The sequence below is a fragment of the Strix aluco genome, chromosome 20 (assembly GCF_031877795.1).
Source record: "Strix aluco isolate bStrAlu1 chromosome 20, bStrAlu1.hap1, whole genome shotgun sequence".
Classification (NCBI taxonomy): domain Eukaryota; kingdom Metazoa; phylum Chordata; class Aves; order Strigiformes; family Strigidae; genus Strix; species Strix aluco.
In genome coordinates, this window is record NC_133950.1 from 11540235 (window position 1) to 11560657 (window position 20423).

The following is a 20423-nucleotide window of genomic DNA, read 5'->3' on the forward strand; positions in this document are numbered from 1 at the left end:
TATTAAGGCAAGAAATCAAGGTACAGGAGTAAAATTCACCCCTCAGAAGTAATGCAGCAGAGCTGCTGAGCTACAGGGCTACCCTGTGCTGAGAGCACTGTACAGAGCTGTGGACCAAGGGCACGGTGAACCTCAGAAATGGTGTACACGGCAGGATGAGGCCACAGCCAGTTCCAGATAGAAATGCAATTCATTCATGCATACATTCTTGCCTAACATCAGTACTACACACCACATCTCCTTTACCTCCCAGCCTGTCTCGACCATGTTAATGGTCTAGACTACACAGCTGAATTAGCAGCTGTGGACCTAAGAAGTGATCTAATCAATTCAGGGGTATGATCAGGCAGGGTACAGGGAACAGGCTTAAAGTGCTGCTGTTCATGCTGAAACTGCTGCGTGGACACCTAGAGATTTTCTATCGCCAGGGCTGTCAATCAGCACCTTCCAGCAGACCATTTAAAAAATAAATTTACTTCCCAGAGCTTCAAAGGTTTTCACAAGTATAAGGTACTTCTCATGAAAAGTACTTCCTCATGAAACTCATAGGAGTGTGGCCTATTAGCTCTTACCCAACCCATAGATCTGCGGGACTAATGGAAAACCGTATCAGGCAATCAGTTGACAAAATCATACCATCTGCTCGAGACAAAAGTAACAGAACATTAAAGGCACAGTCTGAAATGCAAAAACACTACTTGAGAGATTACAGGGCACTATTCTCCAATAGCTTCAATGCTGTCAGTGCTCCAAGCTATACAATTATCATATTTAAATTGATTCCTCCTCCATATCTTTCCCTTTAAAAAAGACTTTTGAAGGGTATTGACTCACTTCTCCGAACCTATAAAACCTCAATTCTAAGTACAGCATAAATGCATTTGCAGATGTAAATTCTGTCACGTTTGTGCTGTAAAAAGTTTAAGGTCCTTTTGACAGTATTGTCCATTTACTCTTTATCCTTCTCTTGGAGATTTTTTTTGTGTTTTAGCTAGGTTTGAAGACTTTCACAGCTAATTCAGATGCCTGAGGCTTGATCCCAGTACTTGACAGTTAACATCTTGCCCTGAGTATAAGCTACTGCCAAAGGCTACTTTCCTGGATTGTCCTGTAAATCCTAAATTTAGCAAAGCATGAGTTTTGCTTATTTTATTGCTCTATAAACTCTGGATTATTCACAATGGGTCATTTTATTCGGGTCTTTCAGAGAAGGATTCTATTTCCTTGACCACATTAAGGTCTTCAGACATTGCATCAATTCGTTTTTAATGTGTTTGAGAATGATTTAACAGTGATTTACCATCCTGTAGGTTGATCAATATTTTAATTGAATCCTGCCAACACGCCAGACTTGTGAAAACGGGCAATTTTTCCATTTCACAGCACGCAGCCGACTGTGCTTATTGTGAATAACAACAGATAACCCGAGCGCGTCTTCAACGCAAAGGGGGGCGGCGGCGGCGGGACGAAAAGGGCCATTTTCACTCCGACGCCGCCAGGCTAAGGGGAACGTTTCCTCCTCGCCGCGGGCTGGGCTGGAGGCCGGGCGAGCTCACCCCGGGGAGCCGAGCCCCGGCCCCCCTCGCCGCCGCCCGGCCCCGCTCGCCCCCGCGGCGGCCGTTGGCTGTTCTCTAGCGCCACCTGGCGGGCGCGGCGGGCAGCGCGGGGCGGCGGCGGCCGGTACCCGCCCGGCGAGCAGCAGCCGCCGCTGCGGAGGGGCCGTTCAGCCGCCGAAATGTCGGTAATTCACGGGAACGGAGAGCGCTCCCGAGTCCTCCCTAGCTCCGGGCACCGGCGGGCTGTCAGGGGAAGCCTGGAGGCATCTCCGAGTTTCTCGGGTTTGAGGCGAAGGCGGCAAATAAAGAGGCGGCAGAACAAATAACAGCAGTGAGCGGCGTTTGCGAAGTCCCGTCCCAGCGCGTTAGGGACGTCGTCAAAGGGATCATTTACACAGAAACACACTCTCCGCTCGCTCATTTTGCATATACAGCACTGCCGAGAATGGCCTCCTGTAAGAACTGGAGTAATTCTTTTAATAGAGTAAAATAAATATGATAAAATATTAAATATCTTATATTTTCCACATATATAAAATTCTACATTTTAAATATTTTTGTTTCTTCGAATATATTAAAACCTTTTTTTTTTTTTTAAGTTTTTCATAATGTAAAATAGGAGTTAGCTGTATTAAAGAGGAAGTGATGCCATTTTTAAAGTAGGTACGGTCCCAAATCTTTGATCAAATGATAGGTGATAAAGCAAGACTTTCAGAAACGCATGTTAAAGGAGCACACCGGGCTTGCTCACAGTTATCACGCCAGAGATTCAGGAATCTACATCTGATCACATGCAGTGACTAGGAAAGATTCCAGCCCCTTACGCTGCTTTACCTGTTAGTGGCATCTTCAGATTTAGCAATGGAAATTCAATCCAAACTGAATATCCAGCATACAAACACAAAAAGCTTTTTTCCCCTAAAAACAGCCTCTGTGATGTTGTCGGTGTCTGTGTGTAGCTGCCTAACGGCACAGGCTCCCAGTGAGTCACGGGATGATCTAGAGGGCTGACACGGAGGTCAAGCTCCACACACCTGGGTTCCCATCCACGCTCCCTCACTGATTGCAGACTTGATTTAGGTTTTCTGCCTCAGTTTACCCACCTGCAAGATGAAAGCTACTGTGAATTACCTCACAGGGATGTTTCTAACCTGAAAGTTTCTAAAACTAGTAAATTTGCGCTACTTCTTTTTACTCCTTCAGCTTCTGCAGAGGGAATACAGCTAGACACAAGACTGCGACCGCGGCTCTAACCCATCTAACACATCATTTCCATTATCAACCAAGTTCCCTATTTCCTCCTTATTTCTAAACTAGTTCAGCTCTACTGAAGAATACAGGGCTTGTGACAGGATAGAATTTGGCCTACAAAACCCTTTTTGACAGTGATAATATGAAAAAAAGAATAATTTAGTCTGATAATCTTGGTGAAAAACATCTTGGCTTTCTATCCTAAATACCGCTTCACCGCGCGGTGAGAAGAGAGGACGTGAAGGGCTTTGCTGTCCCTCGCCAGTGGTGCCTGGTCCCAGCACGCACTCCGGATCCCCAACAGTGGGATCAGCTGCCCAGCCCTGTGCATCCCCTTGCCGCTCCTCCTGACACCTACCAGCCACATTAAAAAAATGTAAAGTGATACATAAGAGCTATTAAATGTTTTGCTTGTTGTTAAAAAAGTCTGTTTCACACAGGAGCCTGATTCTGTGTGTATGACACCCAGTGAAACAGAGTCAAAGCCAGAACTTGATGTTAAACTCCAAAGACCATAAAAAGGGATGCTGCCAACATGCAACATGCTTTTTCTTCCAGTTTTCTTATAAAAACTCATGTGATTTCCCCATCCCAAACTCCAAACAGAATTCAATTCAGCAGCCCTTTGCTGAGGAACTAGTGCTGCAAGAAGAATAGCAGGAAAGGAACCACCACTTAAGTTTTTAAGAATGACTGTCTGCAATAAAGAACAAAACAAACAGAAGAGATTAATGCTTAGTATTTCTATTGTGCTTTGCTGTTTAAAAGCCCCTGATAACCATGAGGCCCTGCATGGCTAAGGGCCACAACTTCACTCAAACCCTGAGGGTTTGTGGCACTTGGGTGGTGCACAGTGATGCCCACTGACCAAAAATGGGAACTGTGGGCATCTGATACACTTTAATTTTAACAACCTGTTTTACCCCCTCCCTCACGCAAACCCACGCACTCCAGCAGCCCTATCCCTGTGAGCTATGATGCCTAATATTGGACTATAGATACTCCCCTAACAATAATAATGGTGAATACTGCTGCAAAACCAGGCGACAGGCAAAATTTATATAGGCAGAACCAGATCTACTAACTGACTGACTATCACAATTCCTCCAGAAAACAACTACACTAGACTCTTAAATAAAATCACATTTATTTTGTCTGGTCTGGCTTCCAGGGTTGGCTTTTTGGCATGGGTTTTTTTGTTTTGTTTTTACTCTTAAATGCGGTGGCCTTTAAAAATGTCTTCATAGACTAAGTCTTCAAAGTGTTACTCCAGCCCTGAATACCTGCTAGCCAGAGATGTCAATTTTGATTGTTGCATGTTGTGTAGAATAAAAAAATATATTCTAGATTCTCAAATAAAGGAAAAGGGGACTCTAATTTATCATATTGTAGTGATTCAACACATAAAAAAAGTAAAATTCAGGAAAGAAGATGACAAGTTACTGCCTATATGCATTCATGTAAAACTTCCTATTCTACAACCTTGCATCTTTTATTAAGATATGGACACCTAAAACAGAAAAAAAAAATTAAATTTTATTTTGTTCTCTTGACCACCAATTTTCTCCTAGTAGGAAAGAAGACTGCTACCTATTTTCCATAAAAAAACCTTTGTAGCAGTCCCAGAGGAAAAGTCAAAAGTTTGACTTGAAAAACGGAGCTACTTCAAAAGCATTGTCAAACAGAGGTGAAGGTTTCTTAAAAATGCATAAATTAAAGTATGGTGTATTCATAAATATCTCCGTAACTTTACACAGTATATTTGTGATTGAGGTGCACATATAGGTGAACATATAGCATCGTTATAAAGCTAACTTAAATAAAGTAGAAAATCAATTTGTTTATTAGCTACTGTTTGGGATCTGTGTGTATATGTGTGTGTGTGTGTGTGCATGTGTGTGAAAAATGAAAGAAAAATGGAGAGTTTTTTTCAATAATAAAAAGGGAGTTGCACTGCAGGGCCCCTAAAGCTTGTGAAAAATTAAACTCGACGGATTCAAACTGTCCTATTTCCACTTCAAAAGAGAAGAGGCACTGAGCTCTTCCCAACTTATCTTCAAACGCCCAGCACCCTAGAAAGTTTCTTTAAAAAAAAATAAAGTCTCTAGTTCCCCCAAGCACTGTACCCGTTACTGTAGCTGCTGTCTCTCCCTCTTCTAATTATACCCATGTGAGTCTATTAATCAACTTGTAAATTATTTAGAGAGCCATGCGCTGTCTTCAGCTAGTACAAACACACTGCATGCAAAGACTTGCTGAAAACCAATGGAGCTCCCAAAGGGTCTCTCTCCAATGTTCAGACAGCTTGCAGCTCGCCAGTACAGCGCTGTTAAAAACAAGAAATAACACTAAGCTTACCTCCTCAGATATAAAGATTTACTCAGCCTTTCAACTCTGAAACTCTTTGCAAGTTTTTAACAAAGAGGAAGCTGCTCTATTGTCAAATCTGTACTTCACACTTAGTGATGAGAATATTAATTTGATGTCAAAAAAAACCCAAGTGCTTTCAGTGAGACTGTGATCACAATCACCAGGGGACCCCAACCTTCAGAGGCTACACCAAAAAGCACCCCTTTAAAACCATTCCAATTTAAAATGGGGGGGGGGGGGGGGGGGGGGGGGGAGGAAATCTACATTTGTACAGTAATAGTTTTTATTAGAAAATAGGAGAAATTAGGGAATTCCAGATTTTACCCCCCACATGCAGACTGCCATTGGGGATAGCTTCAGATATTACTACTTAAAAAATAGAAAAAGGAAGGGAAAAAACCAACACAGATTGTATGTGTTCAACCCTAACAGGCTGCAAACAGTGCAATGTTAGCTGTCTTCCATGAATCAGCTCTCTTTACCACCTGAATCTTCATTCTGGTGAAAAAAACAATTACCTGAACTAATAGCAGTTCTCCCAGCTGAAAAGCAGAATCTTACTGGTTTGGGAGTGGGGTCTTTTCCTGCTGTTTTCCTGTCATCTCACTTTCCTTGGTCCATTTATTGCAGTCTTGCAAACAGATATATTAATTAGCAGTGATCACTCCATGCTATTTTACCATGAAAACATGGAAAATTGAACAGACAGAATGGGATGCTAATTTCTTTTCAACTGACTGATGACCTTTCCTATTTTCGTGATGCCCCCAGTGCCAAAATGCTTCTGCTTCTATTTTCATTAATAAAATACAAACATCTCAAGGGGCAAACACCAGGGATGTTTAGGACGGAAAAGAGCAGATATGCTTTCCACATTTTTTTTTTCTCCCAGGGTATCAAATTCTGACAGACACCTTTAAAACGGTGAACGTAGATCCTGCAGATGGAACTTTAAATTAATGCGTGCCCATGTTTTCAATGATACAGGTCCAGAAGGCAGGATAGCCCTCCCCAGAATTACAGCAACCTGAGGACACGAATTCTGCATAAAGGTCTTCATCAAGCCTGTGGAGTCTATGAATGGGCTATCTACATATGCATCCTTTGTCCATAGCCTGAATTCCTAGAAGGGGAGGGACCAGTCTATGGAACGGTCTCTTCACAACATGTCAGAAAGAATCAATCTGAATGAATTAATTTCTATGAGTTGTCTTGCTGCCTGTGGAAGAGCTCTGGCCACTATGCTCACCTCTTACTCCAAATGGAAGTCTTCCTAGGCCTCCCAAGCAAACGGTGAGTGCTAAATTTAGCATTATTGAACAAGATTTAAACTAACTGGAGTAGTGACCAGAAGACTGGTCTCAGACTCCAATGCGGGTAATTTTATGCCCAGAGTATAGTTAGCAATAACTGCCCAGTATTCAGTGGAAACCACAGTATCCTAAAGGAAAAGTCTGTGCATTTCAGACTGGTTGTCCAAAAAACAACTCTACGTTTATGACAGACAGAAAGCAGTCAGGTTGCTGAACTTTTCACTGAAAATGCATTTTTCAGTATCTAGTGTGCACCAACTGTAGATTAGAATGTCCTGGGAATTAAAAAACTAATGGGCTCAAAAATATCTATGCTACCTTCATTATGCAAAATAAATCTCCACATACAAAACTGAGAAGTTTGATAAAGCAGGAGATAAGGTCTTTATGAGACAGCCAACACTAGAAAATACAGAAAATGGAAATGCACTGAGTTGCCTTCTGGGGTGAATAATAGAATTGTCTGGGCTGTTCTCGAAATACATGTTGTATACATGAAGCAGCAGTACAGGAAAAAACAATACAAAGAATGTTTCCGAATCCTAAACCCAAGAAGCGATTTGAGTTAGTCAACCAGAACTAGAACAGAATAGACAGTGGACAGCCTCAATAACTCAATAATGAGTTAGCGTTGAATAAGCTGGTTCTTGAGCCTTTTTATGACACCGCAACATACCCTGTTGGCATATCTTAAATGACTAATTGTATGCAATCAATTGTGTCCACAAGAAGGGAAACCACACAGAGCAGTCCCTAGGGCAAGCATTTTAAGAATATATGAGGCGTGTCCTCAAGATTTTATGGCACTAGTTTCATTTTGACTAGTAATGATTTGAACGCATATATTTTTTGTGGTCTGTCTTTGGTTCCAGCGTATTCTGGGGTAATACCACTTGCATGATTCCTCGCCCAAAGGAACATCTAAGATTACTTAGTATATAACTAGAAACGCAATGGAAATTTTGAAGTTCTAATTGCTTTTCCAGTTATATCACTGTCTGCTATTGACTAAACTAACTCTTTTCAAACGTGATTTTCTTGAAACTGAATATAGTCAACAACAGTGTGGGGATCTTTCCTCTGTATTAACCAGGTTGTAACTCTGTAGCAAGACAGCAAGGATTCTTTGCCCATCTTTCCTCTTCAGTACACTATGTTGTTTCATTTTCTCCAAGCCTCTTGTGAGGGCAGTAATGAATTCTCGTTAGTGTTTACTAATGTAAATTCATTCTTTGTTATCCCTGGGAGAGGAGGATTAGCAAAATGACAGAACTTATTATTTCTGGTACTGCTATATAATATTTATTTTTATTCAGCCCTTAATTTTGTAGCATGTCCCACCACATAAAATATATGTGCATATAAGCAAAAACTAAGGGAGAATTTTTTACCACAATGCACTGAAATATAGTTATGATTTCCCATTAACATTCAGAATCATTGTACAGCTTTATCCTTGCATGCTTTATTAAAAAAATTAATCTAAATCTGAAATAATTTCTAATTTGGAGGAAGAAAGGAATTACAACTTCAATTTCATTTTCCTAAAATGAAAGCAGCTCCCTTGGACTAAGGATGTGCATATTTTTAGGACGGGCTAAAAATTACAATCTGTGCAATTATTTTACTCTACTGGGAATTCTTTTGGTATCTCCTTTAAGGAACTTTAATGGTTAAGATGAAGTTTATAAAATACACAAACAGCGTTTTAGTAAAGAAAGCTCTTAAAGGACTTTGAATAAACAGATCATCCAAACTCCCATCTCAGCCATAACTGAAATTTAGAGAGCAAGGTTTTTACAGTGGCTGTCCTCTACTTCACAGAGATGAGAAGTGAAATTACAGTATACACACAAGATTCTGAAATTAATGGGTAATATGAAAAAGACATGGGCCCAGAACTTAAAACTGTCTCCACATGTGAGTTAGACTGCATACACAAGTAGCCACATTCAAGTCAATCAGACTATACACATGAAGAAATTACTTCCAGACACGAAGATCTAGGATATGTTGCAATTAATATACGTTAAGATCTCTTGCCTTTGAGTTAAATGCCCATTCTGATTAGCAGTGTCTCTAAATCAGAAAATCCTCTCCTAGATCTCTGTGCCTGTGTTACAGAGGACCCAGCTTCTCTCTTTCAGGCCGTAGATTCATGCTTTCCATTCCCATGGTTCCCACATAAGCTCCTAGTCTCAGCAATATGGTGGCTGCCACAGAAAATTAATGCACTGAACTAGCCGAGTTCCTGTATTACGAATAAATGCAATCCATTCACTAGAGATGAAGTTTAGAGTTAAAATGTATTACCTTGTGGCTTGATAAAATGACTGACAGAGGGATAGAATACCCAAAGCTGCAGGCTGCCAAAGGTCTTTTTGAAATGCCTAGAAAAGTACTGAATCTCTTGGTAAGGTATCAAGGGAACCTCAGTTAATTTCATAGGCTCATGTTTCAGATCTGTGTAATTCAGTCTCAGAATTAAGCTATTGTGCAAAAAAGGGGACTTTCAAGCTTTCCACCTCACCAAATTACTTTCCTTGCCAAAAATAAAAGACAATGAAGATTTCTCTTTGCTCGGGGGGGGTGTTGCTCAAAATTCCATTAATACTGAAGCTTAACCTAGATTTCTCAATCTTCAGCAAGACTGTCTCCTTATATTTGTATCATTGGTAACCATTTGGCCTGTTGCCAGAATCAGGACTGAAAGTTCCTCTTGCAGGCCATTGTAATTTGGCAAAATAAACATTCTTCCACCCAACTGAAATACAACTTATCCTTTAGAACTACAGATCTTTTCTGATTTTTAATACCCACCACATACAGACAGCTATCCATGTGCAAGACAACTAACAAACATGTAAGTTTAAGCTGCTGCCCTAAGGAGCTTACAGTATTTATGATTTAGCTGAAATCACTGCAGAGCCTTCCAAAAGCGAAGTATGCTTAAATATTCTTTGTGGTAGTCCCTTCTTACAACCAAAAGTGCTGATAGAAATTAAGTGCAAAGAAACTTTATTTTTAAGTTTAAAATATTTGTGTGAAATATTTGGAGAATCTACAGTACATCTAAAAGTCAAAATCCACATATAAAAGCAGAGTCTTTAACTTAGAGCCCACTTGAAATAAAAATGAAACACTGTATTGTGCTTTAAATAATGGTTTAAACATTTTAAATGTATACATCTACATCAGAATTCTGATTTTGATTTAGAGATAAAAACATGCAATTCAAATTTTGGAATGTGTACAAGAAAGCTGAATTTCACTGAAACAGCGAACTATTTGTTTTGAAGCTATCGAAGAGCTTAGAAATCCAACTTCTGTTACGCAGTGCTACAAATCACATGTCATGAATGGAATTAATCAACTTCCAGATTACTCTGATGTAACTCAGATTAGAATCTGACCAAGAAAAATTCACTCACAAGTTATTTTTCACCACAAATTTGTAACTACGGTGTAATGAAACAACAACGTGCCCTACCTGGGTATCCACTGTCAATATAAGGCTTAACGAGTTCTCCAAGTTTTGTCTTGTCTGCAACAGCTTCCTTTAGCAGTTGCCCACAGCAAACTAACAGGAAGGAAGAACAAAAAAGACACAAGGTTAAATTTTAAAAAGGAGGCAACAAAGAAAAGAAAAAAACCCAGAAGCTGCATACTGGAATAAGGTCACTGAATAAAATAAAAGTTGTAGGTTTTTTGGGTTTGTTGTTAGGATACATTTTTGTGGCCAAGCAGAGCGAAAAGCAAAGAGACTGAGCAGGGGAGAATACTGAATAAAAAAGAATACATCTGGCAAAGAACATATTAAAAACAGAGATAGAGAGAAAGATATTAATCAAATATGTTTCTGAAATAATAACTCAAGGGATTGCTAGTGGTTTTCACTTTTTATAAACTTATAATTACTGAATAAAGTTACACCTGCTGAACAGCATCTGAACCACACTGTTGGAGGTGCAGGGTAATACGCAGTTCAAGGAAGTGACTCCCTGGATCATTTAATGATCATGTAAGAATTATATATAAAAAACTGTGCTAATGCAATATTATCATTGACTTCAAATACACAGAACACCAGGAGATGCAGATTTACAGTTTTAGTCAGGAGAGCTGTACATAAAATACTGCTACTTTGGGCTTGGATAGCACTTTCTGACTAAAGTTATTGAGTCTTACTGCCCCACATGACTTAGGTACAACAGTCCTGACCCTTAGGTTACAGAGAGGGAACTAAGGCATGGAGAGGTTACACAACATCACAACAGGTCCTAGTCTGAACTCAAGTTTTGGTACATACTAGATAACAGTCACTCTGTACATTATTGCATGACCTTTCAATTAATAATCATAAGTTGACTCCCCCTTTTTTGAAATCAACAAGCACCAACACCTGCAGCTTCAGTTTAATGGAAAAAGAAGCAAGCCCTTTCATCAGCTTTATCACTGTTAATCACACTGTTTGGCACAAGAAAGAGTAAGAATGCTCCACAGGAACATTTCTTGGATAAAGTTGATGAAGTTTAATCTTGAAGTGACGTGGGACAAACACCAATTTTAACAGTCACTAGTTGTCCTGGAGAAGCAAATTCATATCCACAATAAATGGTGTAAAAACACAACAGAATCTCAGTGCATAGACCTCATCTTAAGACAATTAATATGTATACACTTAAATTCAGTACAATTCATAAGGCTATTTAAACAAAGATTTAAATTTTTAAGCCTGTGCTTCAATCCCAATGGCCTAATTGGAAATGAGGGATATGCTGAATACTATTCTGAAAAATGATGGTCTTCCATCTCTGTTTTAAATTCTTAAAATACTAAATACTTAATTAATCGGTTTACAATATACTTAAAATAAAATTCAACATATGGGTAAAGCAGTGGTAATGGTATTTAGTAAAGGGAGCTGCAACTCTCTCGCATAGTAGTTACTTCTAAAAAAATGGGAATTTTGACCTAGATGAAAACACTATCAAACTTGCAGTTTCAGAAATAAAGTTAAAAAAAAATCAGAAACATGAGAACAAGTTAATTTTTCTTTAATACATTCAAACATTTTATTTTTCATTAAGCCAATTATACAATTATTAAAAATACAGCTTTGAATAAATCTACAAATATTTCTTTTTAATATGAAATCATAAACCAGCAATATTAAAATAACTGATAGCATAAACATTCTATCGATTTTTTTTAATGCTTATCAGTATTGTAATATAGATTTAAAAATAATTTAAATTTACCTTTTTCAAGTTCACTGGATATCATTTTAGTCACATTCATGTATTTTTTTTAAACACTAAACCAAAGATTTAAAATACAAAAATACTAAACCTAAAATCCCAAACCAATAGGCAGACAGTTTCATAGCAATTTCTGTGCCTTTAATGGAACTGCACAAACCTATGATGTAGCCATTAGTTGGAATGATTCTATGGAAAGCATATGGCTTCTTCTGAAGGTTGAAGTTTGAAACTGAAAAAATTTATTTCTTTTCTGAGCAGATCAACTAAACCTGTAATTGAAAACAATACCGCTCAGATCATGAAGTTGTTATTCACATGTAAAGCCAAATCCAGGTTCACTGAAATCTTGACTTCACCAGGAGTTCAGGGAAGACACAAACAAACTGGCACATCACTACGGACGACTGGGTTCCACTTATTAAAGAATCTCCCAAAGATAAAATTCACTATCTACGTAATTCTCATTTTTTCATTTGGGATACATTGAAAGAACGTTAATGAAACAAACTTGGATTTTACTTAACAAAGAGGATATGACTAATCAGAAAATTTTACAGATAACCAGACATTTGTTTAAAATAATTTATGGCTACTCCACTATTAGAAGACATTCTAGAACATTTCATTGATCCAATCACCAAGCTGTATATTCACATGATAGGACTTTTCAACATTAGCATGTTGACTATGAACAAGACTCAAATAGAATTTTCTGGGCCTCCTTTACAAAAGAATGAGAATACACTTCTAAATAATTGCTTCCTTTTCTAATACATTACTTCAGATGCACAGAACCTGAGTCTTCATTAAAGTTCAGAGTAAATGCTGTTTTAAAAGTGCCCCAATTTTGGTCAGACAGCTGAGACTGCAGACATTACTCATGATCCACTGATCCACAGAAGAATTCCAAGCACTACCGGAATCTAACACTCGCAAAAATACTGATGTAATGGGTATAAAAAATGATGAATAAAAAAATGTTAGAGCTGGTTTGTCACAGAATATATGCTCTCTTGGTTTATATTTCTTCACTGAAATACTTTTCACTTCCCTCAAAAATTTGACATCCATAGCAATGGACAAACAGAGAAATTTTATGAGCAAGTAAGAAAGACAGCAAAAGATAAATGATCAAGAAGAGAGAAAGGGGGAATTGAGCAAAGTGCATATTTACTGAGAACTTACTGTTGACAACATCGTATTTCTGAGCTATTAGTGCTGCCTGCAGGCTCTTCCCACTGCCTGGGGGTCCACAAAAGAGAATCCGTGGTGTAAAGGGGGCGGCTGATCGGTGCCGTGTTTGGACATAGGTAAGAACTAGAACATGAGAGGAAGGTAAGAAATACAGTTTATATCCTCCTTTTTTAAAAAAAAAAAACCAAAACAAAAAATTGATTAACTTCTCTCTTTTTTTAAAAAATGTTGTCATGTTGATCATAATTTATTTTAGCACTGAAATATCTACATACTCCAACCAAAATCAGGACTCTGACAAAACTGTCATGTCAGCAACTTACACCGAGAGGCACTTTAGAAATCTTACTATCATTACACTCCTATACTTTCTTTCATCAGTAGATGTCAAACCATTTTAAAGAGCAGATTCAATTAATAATTGCTCTTTTACCATGTTGTTTTTAGCAGAAGTAATTTTTGCTTGATAGGTACAGTTTTACCATGCAAATTATAGAGGGATATAATTATATTAATACTTTCTGCAGTTTCTGAACAAATATTTAAGTGTAAAAACTCAGGATGTTAAATTAATATGATATTTACCCAGCTGTGTGTGTGATTAACAGACTCCTAATTACAATATTATAGACTTGTAGCATAGGATGTCATGACACAATACACCATTGACAACATATAACTGAGTATGATTTTATTCTTTTGTCCATCGTTTTTGCATGTCCTTTACGTAGGACGTTTGTGCTTCTCTGTCTGATTCCGCTCTGTTTCATGGACATCATTCTTTTACATTTTGTATTGCGCAGGAAATACGACATTCAGGTCAATTTACAGATTATAAGAGCTTTGGAAAGACCACCGGACGTGTGAAGCATCATCAGCATTGCTGTATTACAGAGATCTGAACTTTGTTCCAGTCTCAAAAGAGAACCTGATAGATCACCAAGAAGCTAAAAGAAGATATGGCTTGGCAGTGAGGACAAATTAGGATTGTATTTGGACATAGCGAAACACTCTTACTCCCTGTGCCCCTTTCATGGCTAACAATACTAGTGAAGGGAGCAGCTCAAGCTTCAGCACAAGCTGGGCAAGCTTTCCAGGGATCACAGATTCAAATGCCAAGGCTAAACTTCATGCCACCGTCCCCTGACTGCCATGGTTAGCCATGACTAAAGCAGAGTGGGCACACCTACACAGGTTTCGATTTCCTCTGTAATTGCAATGGATACAATTAAGTGTTAGCCTAGACATCTTCAGTTCAAATAAAAGACGCTCTAGACTGAAGAGTCCTTGTTAGTCTAACAAATAGGACTGGCTTAGACATTAATGTTTATATGAATCCTAAGCCCATCTTAAAAAAAAACAAACACAAAAGGATTGATGGAAAACATCATAAGGATCAGTATTTTAACTATGATTAACATAGTTCTGTATACTAAATAATAATTTTTCTGAGGACCCTCTGCTAGACACTTTGGTATCATAAATTCTTTTCAATTCTGCAGCAAACTCTCCTATTTCTAGATAGTGGACCTAAAGTATTGAGAAACTAACTCAAACTGCAACTCAAACTTGCATACATCTCTTTCTCCAGCACCATAAACTGCACTGGGATACTGCACTGTACAACTGAATTTGATGTCACCTATCCTAGCATATGTTAGCAGTAATTGCATTAAAGTTTAAGAGTTTACAAAATTTTGTAATTGTATGAAGCAATCCATAATAATACTAATATCGATGAGCAATTTCCTCTTTCTTTTTTAACTCTATCTGTAGCAATAAAAATACTTAATAAAAACCCTGGGAAATCATAACAGAAAATAGTGTTTGCTAAAAACCAAATATCAGCTACCCAAGGAGTGCTCTAGCTATTCTGAACATTTTCCATAACCCAGTGTATTGGAAAGCACAAACATTACAGGCAAAGCACCCTGCTTACAAATGATGCTTAATTTGCAGTAAATAACCAAGTTAATTAGGAGTAATGATCCCCTAGACAGTCTCCACATCTAATTATTCTTTAAAAAAAAAAATCTGGCTGCTTGATGCACTGAAGAAAAAAGATCTAGAGAGGATTTTTTCATTCCAGTTTTCAATTTATCTCACTACATTATTAATTAATAATAATTAATATTCAGGCACTCACATTTTTATTTACAATTCAAGGCATGAATTCTTTATGAATGATGATATGAACTTTTAAATTTAATTAAGTAATTTAGAGGTAATTAATGTGTAAATTCAGAATATAAACTTCCTACTTGTTTATCTTAAAAGTGCAGCACTTGTTATTAAAAAAAGACCTTTTTGAGATGCAAAATTACTGGGATATAACAGATCATCTACAGACTGACAGCTACAAAGTACATTATCAATTGGTCTTTCTGGCAGTTTCCTTATTCTCTTCTTGAAGAATCAACATTAAAAGTCAGATTGCATTACAGTCAAGCAAAGGCAAACAAGAATTGTTGAACAGAAAAGCTACCAGCACAAACAGCTTTTAAATAATGAAATGTTACCGGCTTTGAGCTACTCCTACTTCTTGTTATCAGACTTGTGGAAGGTACTAGTCCTTTGGGAGATTACCAATTGAGCCACAATGCAGCCTTTTAGAAGAGACTCTCGCAGAAGTAACTGTGACATTTGCTCTACTGAGCCAGCTGTTCCTTGGCAGGACTGTGGAACTAAGACTTTCCAGTTATCTGCACTTACTCTAGTCCTGTAAAATGATTACCAGGAACAGCCCAAACACTGTACTCAAGAGAATGCAACTCAGCGGGGAGCCATCTGTGTTGACTAATCCTAATCCTACAGACTGTCTCTAACAGCTAAGAGCTACCTTTCAAATAAGAGTTTATCAACTGTCGGATTTGCCATAAAGGTACATATTTACCCTGTGAGAGGACATCCATGGAAGGCTGGTCTGCATTGATTGATTTCAAAACTTTCTGGTAGATCTGGAAAACCCCAGGGAAGTTTCTGTGATATTCCATCAGTTTCTTTGATATCTCCTGTTCAGACAGATCTTCTGGTTCCACCAAACGTTGCTGTACCAGCAGATCACTTGGCCAGTCAAAGGTCGTATGGTACACCTCTAGAAGTTAGACACTGATTAGGAACTAACAGGATGATTTAATAGGTCTTGCTCAGCTCCAGAATGTTTCCTAAACAAAATCAAGGTCCTTGTTTTAAGCTTTATGCTGTGGTACAAGCAATAACCTGTGCATTTCCCTCCCTGCTTGTACTGACAGCTGACCATTACTCTGCAGATGCACAGATAGGAAGCGGCCAAGGTAACTGCCCACCCATGTAGCCAAGACAGAACGATGAGTAAGAAGCAGGAACTGGGGACAGCTCTCCAAATTCTTCAGCTGAACCTTAAGCAAGACCATTGATAAGCAAAATCTCCTTTACAGCAAATAAAAGCCATTTCTTTAGTTAAGAACATGCCTCCTAATTCCACTCCTAAAATATCCAACATGATTTTTTTTTATTGAGCGGTCAGGATTTTATTTCATGGTTGATGACTGATAACAATACTCAACAGACAACACAGAGCTATGTCTATGACAGTAATTTAATGGAAGATACCTAAAAGCATACCTGCACCTCAAAAAAACCTCCAGGATCTAGCAAAGATGCACAGAAAAACGTAAGCTCATATGGAAAGATTTAACCTTCAAATATTCTGTACTGCCATAGTCTACTGTTTGCAGGCTCAGTACTGAGCTTTACATTTTCCCCTAGTTTATTGGCACAGAAAATAACACAATGCCAACAATTAATTTTTCCAAACAGTTTAAATTTATAATCATAAATTCCTACTAGTTCTTAAAGGAATACCATTTAAATTTTAATCCCACTGATATTACAATGTTTCTGAGACCAAGCAACACTCCAGTTTCTAGTGGAGATCAGGAACAAACACATACTGCACCTTCTGTGAAGGGATCAAGCCTTTTCCCACTGTTCCTCTCAATCAGCACAGTGTCTGCAGCATAAAGCACAACTAGGTACAAAAAAAGCAAAAAAGCGTAGCTGTTGTTAGTTACTTGCTTTATTTTCTGTAACTGTTTAGAGGTATGAATGCGTTTCAAGCACATTTGCCTCATTCTCCTTTCCCAGTATTCTACCTGCAAATACTTCACTTTTAATCAGAATTTTGCTCCACCTCCTAAGCAGTATAGTAGGATAAAATATAAATTAATCTTAGTCCAGTACCCATGAGCTATCCCCGCCATCCATACCAGTTAACAAGGTTCTTCCTCACTTATCCTGTATCTGGAGCCTAGGACAGAAGTACCCACAGATCACTCTAGATCAATTCTCTTCTATACCACAAACAATTACTTTTCACCCGGGTACTTTGGTAGCAAGACCAGGGAAACTTAATTTTTGATAACCTCACAGAAAAGTGTTCAAACTTGATTAAAAAGCACCAAAAGGTGAAGAATCTCTCAGTTCCCTAGGTTGCTTTTGGCTAATCATCCTCACAGTTAAACTGTAATTTAATTACTATTTTCAGTGCATTTGATTACAGGTTTCAAACAAGTTCTTCTTATGACTTTCTTCTCTGAATCAAATAGCTCTTTCAGACGCTTTTTTCCCTATTAAGGTACTCACACACCGTAAATCTCATCTCCTCTTAGTCTTCTTTTTGATTAACTAGACAGACTGAGCTTTAAGATTCTCATTCTGGTCTTGGTAGCACAGATATAATTGTGAGCAAAACTCAACTTCAGATGTTATTAGCTATATTAAAAATACATGCAAGTACTAGACATTAAACAGTTTTGCCTAACTCTATTGCAGTGATTCTGAATTCTTCATTAACAGTCGAATCTCATCCAAATCAAATCCAAAGTGACAATTCATCAAGTTCGCTAACATTCTGTTCACTATCCACCGGCAAGCTCTACATTTATCATTTTACAGTGTATTCCACACAATCATAATAATTTCTTACATTCTAAGTAGGTCCTCTAACTACATTAATTTGAGACAAATGGCTTCTAGATGGCAAGGGCACCTGTCAAGGTCCTCTCTATCAGCACTTTGCCAGTAAACAAATACTTCCCTCAAATGAAGTCAGAATCCACCCATACTCTGAAAGGTCAAGCTTAAAATCATGGTTTCCACTTCACTTGGTGGAGTAAAGTTTGCTAAGTTTGCATTCTCTAATTCAACAGAAGGATGAATTTGTATTTAGTACATGAGGAGTTGTTTTGGTCTGAGGATAAAGGCTGATTCCTAGAAATGGAAGTCTGAGAAAACTTAGACCCACCCCTACAACAGAAGCAAAACTACATATAGCTGCTCAGAGACACTTTCTGGAGTGGTCTTGAATTTACAGGACTCTAATGTGTAAGAAGAAAAAGGTTCATGTGTGAAAGACAGGGTTTAAAGTCTCCCAGGTTACCTCAAGTTTTTGAGTGAATCTGAACCATCCTGAAACATTCTGCTGTCTGGTGACCTTGGTGTCTTCAGTACTGGCATTGAATTTATTGCAGATTTTTGGGGAGAAACACTTCTAGTCTCTCCCACTGGATGCAATCACATATAAAACTTGTTCTGCTTACCAACATGCCTAGGAATGATGCCAGATGATTGCAGCATCCATGCCTGTTCCTGATTTTCAGGGAAGCCTTCCAAAATCCATCCCTATTGAACAAAACCATGAAAGAGTTATTGATCCTGGAAGAGAAAGAACAAAAATTATCACTAAATATTATCAGTGCTATTTGCACAAAAAATACCTCATTCTGATCCCAGAACAGCACAGCATTTGTTATGGATGCTTGTGGGAGAAGAAAGCAAACACGGAGCACTGATATTTTTGTGAAATGGCATGCACTAACACCACTGCCACAGAGCAAAGGGAACGTGTGTATAGTAGCAATGATTTTTTTTTTCATGTTTCAATCTTAGAAAAAAGAATAAACTTCTATCTTGAATAAAAACAACCCAAAACAATTTCTACAGTTTTGAAATATTCAAAAGGATACCAGCCCACACTGTGTATAAAAAAGAGGCTAAACAAATTTAAAGACAGATTTAATGCCAGGAACACTGAGGAAAATATGCACGCTTTCATTATTTTCTTAAATTATACAGGAAAACTCACAGTAATGGAACCCGTGTTCCCAAAGCTAATGAAGCAACAGAGCAAAAGAAAGAAAAAAGAAAAAAGAGCCTTTTGCTCCCTTAAGTCCTTGTTATAGCCAGCTAAGTGTTGGATTGAGCATCTTTAAAAAAACATTTACAGATCTGTGAAATACCATAGGAGAGCTGCAGCCTCACTCAGTTTCCGTGTGATGCAGTATTTGAAATCTAATCCACTTCCCAGTCTCAAGTCTGAATCTTCTGAACGTTCTCTAATTTACTTGTTAGTTGTTTAACCACACGTCCTTGTCACTATACCCTATACCTCAAAATAACTTTGTGATACTGCAATAAACCTGGAAACCATCTTTGTACTGAAATAAAGAAGATATTTTAATGTTGCATTAGCTAGCAATCATTATCATCTGCCACATAAATTTGAAGTTCTGTCACTATGGGGTCCAAAGGTTTTAGAAGTATTTCAGGGAAGTATATCTCCATGACTTCTGTAGGAGGAAATTGGGACAATCCAATTATACAAGAAAATAGACTATTTAAAATTCCTAATTAGCCTGGTTTCAGGAACATGTCATCCTGCTGATATCTGTAGAAAATAAGAGACTCAAGTAACTGCAAGCCATTTTTGCCACTCCCAGTGTTTGCTCTATCAAATTAGAATGAGCCACTGTCTAAGGTCACACAGGTGCTGAGAAATCAATTTACCCCCTGGGACTTGCAGGAGGTAAGGCTGCACAATATTTTCAGTGGTATGCTAGGAACTTCAGTACTAGCTCTGAATATATTGTGCCTGTACAACATATATATAGGCCCAGATCCTCTTCTAGGGAGAAGTGGCATCAGAGGTCTGAAGCAAATAAATCTATGCCACTTTACAGAGACTACAAATCTGACTCATTTTCTCCACTCCAAGTGCAACACTGTTGGAAACTAAAACAAAACAAATGAAAAAAACCACCCCACAAAACCATTGCTTTGGATGTCATCACTACAGCTTATTGCTCATAATCACATATTGAGCAACAAGCAGTAAACACAATATTGTATTTTAATAGTGTATAGCAAACTTCAAGAGGTTTATATACAAATTTCAGTGATCCTTAAAACAGGCAATAGGCAATTTTATAGCTAAAAGTTTTTGCAATGTAAGAAAACATAGCTTCAATAAATAGCTTCCTGCAACAAATACATTTTAAGGCATTAAACAAATGCAAAATAAACACACGCTACAAAAATAGTTAGCATTTTGGATCTTACTTCCAAAGGTCTCTGAGTTCCAGGGTATCAGTCAGTCCCTAATTAGAATACATTATCCATCTACTTGACACTTCAGTGAAATGTCTATTCCACCACAG

The 20423-nt window shown here is 38.0% G+C and overlaps 1 protein-coding gene across 2 annotated transcripts in view; it reads right to left on the reverse strand.

The window, feature by feature from the left end:
- AK8 (adenylate kinase 8) overlaps positions 1–20423 on the reverse strand; it is a 72057-nt gene that overhangs the window by 31738 nt on the left and 19896 nt on the right. Inside the window, exons 6-10 of one of the 2 annotated variants that reach the window (XM_074846392.1) lie at positions 18528–18609; positions 16886–16939; positions 15842–16042; positions 12940–13071; positions 9981–10070 (exon numbers count right to left, since the gene is read on the reverse strand). In XM_074846392.1, the coding sequence (XP_074702493.1) occupies positions 9981–10070; positions 12940–13071; positions 15842–16042; positions 16886–16939; positions 18528–18609 (559 nt within the window). Of the gene's footprint in view, positions 1–9980; positions 10071–12939; positions 13072–15841; positions 16043–16885; positions 16958–18527; positions 18610–20423 lie in introns of both variants that reach the window. The other variant, XM_074846391.1, reaches the window with a different exon arrangement.